Consider the following 2,801-nt stretch of genomic DNA (forward strand, 5'->3'; position numbering starts at 1 on the left):
TACAAATCGAAATCACGCATGCAGTATACGCAGCCTGGAAAAATACCCCGGCCATCAAACAGTGCATCAGAGCATCTGAACAGCAACTGCACGTCCTTTTCAGGCTTTATATAAACATAGGCCTAGTTCTCCTCATCCACTTGACGGCCACAATCATCAAGTTGATTACTCTGCCGCTAACAGAGAGAGACACAAACGGGGAGAGAGAGAGAGAGAGAGAGACGGGGGCGGGGGGTTACGACTCAGTACAGATTGAGTTATATGGCCATGCAGATGTTTCTAGATTAATCAAATTAAACCCCAAAAATGCTCTAACAACACATCATTGTCGTCACCAACACCCAAGTCCGGCCAACTCGCAGGCTCTCTCGCCACAAAGTCGTAATTACCGCCCACTCATTCAGTATACGCGCAGTGTGCCTTTTACACACGAAACGTTCTCTCTCTCTCTCTCTCTCTCGATCCACTAGGTTGTGGTTTAGCACCCCTTCTCAAACCCATCTTCAAAATATACACACAAAACTACACTGGGCCAACCATAAAAGCCACGGGTTCCCCTTTTCTTGACTTCTGAATTTTCAGGATTCACTTCACTGAGCACAGCAACTGTATTAGATCAGTCATGCATGAAAGTGACTGATGATTCGCACACTGGCGTACGGAGGGCCTGCATCATAACCAACTTGTACCCCACTACGTTCGAACAAAAACGATATCAAAGTCACTGTCGAAATTGCTTATAGTGAAGTTTGCATCAAGGTATGTCATAATAAATATTATTACCTATATTTAAAAAAATCTGAACACAGCAAAACTATTTAACTATATGTTGTTTCATTTTCCCTTGAAATAATTATTTGCTTTCTGTGTGTCTTACCTTGTTTGTCGGTTGGGTCGAAAGTCGGCATGGTGAAAACTTTGTACAAAATGGACGGTTTCTTGTCAAACTGACGCTGTTGATTTTTTCCTACAACAAGGATGTGTTGAGTTTAAAACTTCCTTTTTTTCCGACCAGACAACATCCACTCCTGCCCGTCGCTTTCGTGAAAATGCGAGGAAGCTGGCTGGCCCAACTGAAAAGCAAGCTCGGCTGAACATCGTCAAGTGGTCGTCTGCTCCGGACAGACAATTTCCTGTTGTGACTGTGTTCTGTGTACCTCCCCTGTTGAAAAGTGCCCCGGATAGAACGAGCTTTTCTTTATGTAACAGTTAAATTTTTCCTCGTAGCTGTAACCAGACTGACAGGGGGTTCCACGAGGAATGCAGGGTCACAAACGATTATGAAGAACAGAATACATTTACACCCTGAAGAAACAAAGCAGATATATGTCTACTGACAGTTATCACTGTGCTGCATGGATGCTGTTGTTGATGTTCCACATTGCCTCATGCCAGATTTTAGCATCATCCTCTCAGCTACAGTGTTTGCCATTTAATTGTACCTACACACACTCTCTCTCCATGTCTTGAATGTATCTTGCATTCTGTAACAGTTATGTGTGAATGTGTGTTGAGTGTGTGGAGGTGTGGTGGGGGTATGGAGGGTGTTATTTATTTGCATGTTTTTGTCTTGTATTATCTCAAGGCCAAAGCGGGTCGGGTTACGCTGCTGGTCAGATGTGGTGTAGTGTATATGGCTTTGTCCAAACGCAGTGATGCCTCCTTGAGCAACTGATACTGATACTTGTATTATCATGTAGTATATACCCTATACAGAGCAGGGACTGGATGGGGAAAAAGCATGATTGCTTTCAAATGTGTTATCCTCAGAAATAAAGAATTTAGTCTTCTCTCTCTCTCTCTCTCACATACACATAAATCCTTCCCAGATTTTTAGAATATTTGCATTTAACTATTATTATCTTCCAACAATCACTCCAAACCTTTTTCTCAGAAATTCAATTAACTTCGCTTTAAACAATTAAAACAATATGTGTGTGGTGGATTAATATTCAAATCTAATTTTCTACTTTCTGTTTTAGAAATGAGGCCTGTTTGGGCCCCGAGTGGTCAGCTTGAGTTTTAGGAACAATGATTGTGCAATGGTCTGTCTCTGGTACACTACTGCAAATTTTACAGCAACATGCCTTATAGTGATGAGAGTATGGCAGGCTTATTGGTTATGCTGTGTGATTGTTTTTTACCCTGAAGAAAACTGAAGAAAATATTTTATATAAATGAAAAAAACAAAACAAAACAAAAAAAAACCAACAAAAAAAAACACCATCAGTAGCAACTCAGTACTTGTGGTGGTTTATTTAGTTTTCTTTTGTAACAGAAATGAGCCCTGGCATGGCTGTGAGTGGCTGTTTGGGCTAAAAGACATACAAAACATTTTTAGAAAGTAACTAATTATGCTGCTGACAAATCCAAGCCATTGGAGGACCACTGCAGGTTTTACAGCAGCACACCTTGTGAGCTTGTGAAATGATGATTTCTCCTAACAATGCTTCATGTCTGTGCACTGCAATGAGAGTGAGAAGTTTCAATTTTTTCCTGCCTTAAAATGAACCAATGTGGTTGGCTGGGCTATTGGCAACAAAGATGATAATAATGATGAGTTTTTTTTTCAATATGAAGGAAATGGAGAAGTGTGACAATATTGGGTTTGTACATTTGGGTATGATCTGTTCAGAGCATTTTATTAATATATACACTTATGATTATGCATCCTCAAAACAAACAAGGTGTACAAGCCAGAACGTAAATTCTTTGAACAACCCTTCTTATACAGGCAACGCAAAGACAATTTCTCCTTGTAATACATCATATCTGTATGCTATTAAGGCATCACTGGATGC

The 2,801-nt window shown here is 40.4% G+C and overlaps 1 protein-coding gene across 1 annotated transcript in view; it reads right to left on the bottom strand.

Moving 5' to 3' along the window:
• Positions 1 to 1,090, bottom strand: part of LOC143297954 (allograft inflammatory factor 1-like) — a 21,002-nt gene extending 19,912 nt beyond the window's left edge. Inside the window, exon 1 of the mRNA XM_076610573.1 lies at positions 878 to 1,090. Within this exon, the coding sequence (XP_076466688.1) occupies positions 878 to 908 (31 nt within the window). The 5' untranslated portion in view covers positions 909 to 1,090. The remainder of the gene's footprint in view (positions 1 to 877) is intronic.
• Positions 1,091 to 2,801: the final 1,711 nt, after the last annotated feature.

The sequence above is a fragment of the Babylonia areolata genome, chromosome 23 (assembly GCF_041734735.1).
Source record: "Babylonia areolata isolate BAREFJ2019XMU chromosome 23, ASM4173473v1, whole genome shotgun sequence".
NCBI lineage: Eukaryota > Metazoa > Mollusca > Gastropoda > Neogastropoda > Buccinidae > Babylonia > Babylonia areolata.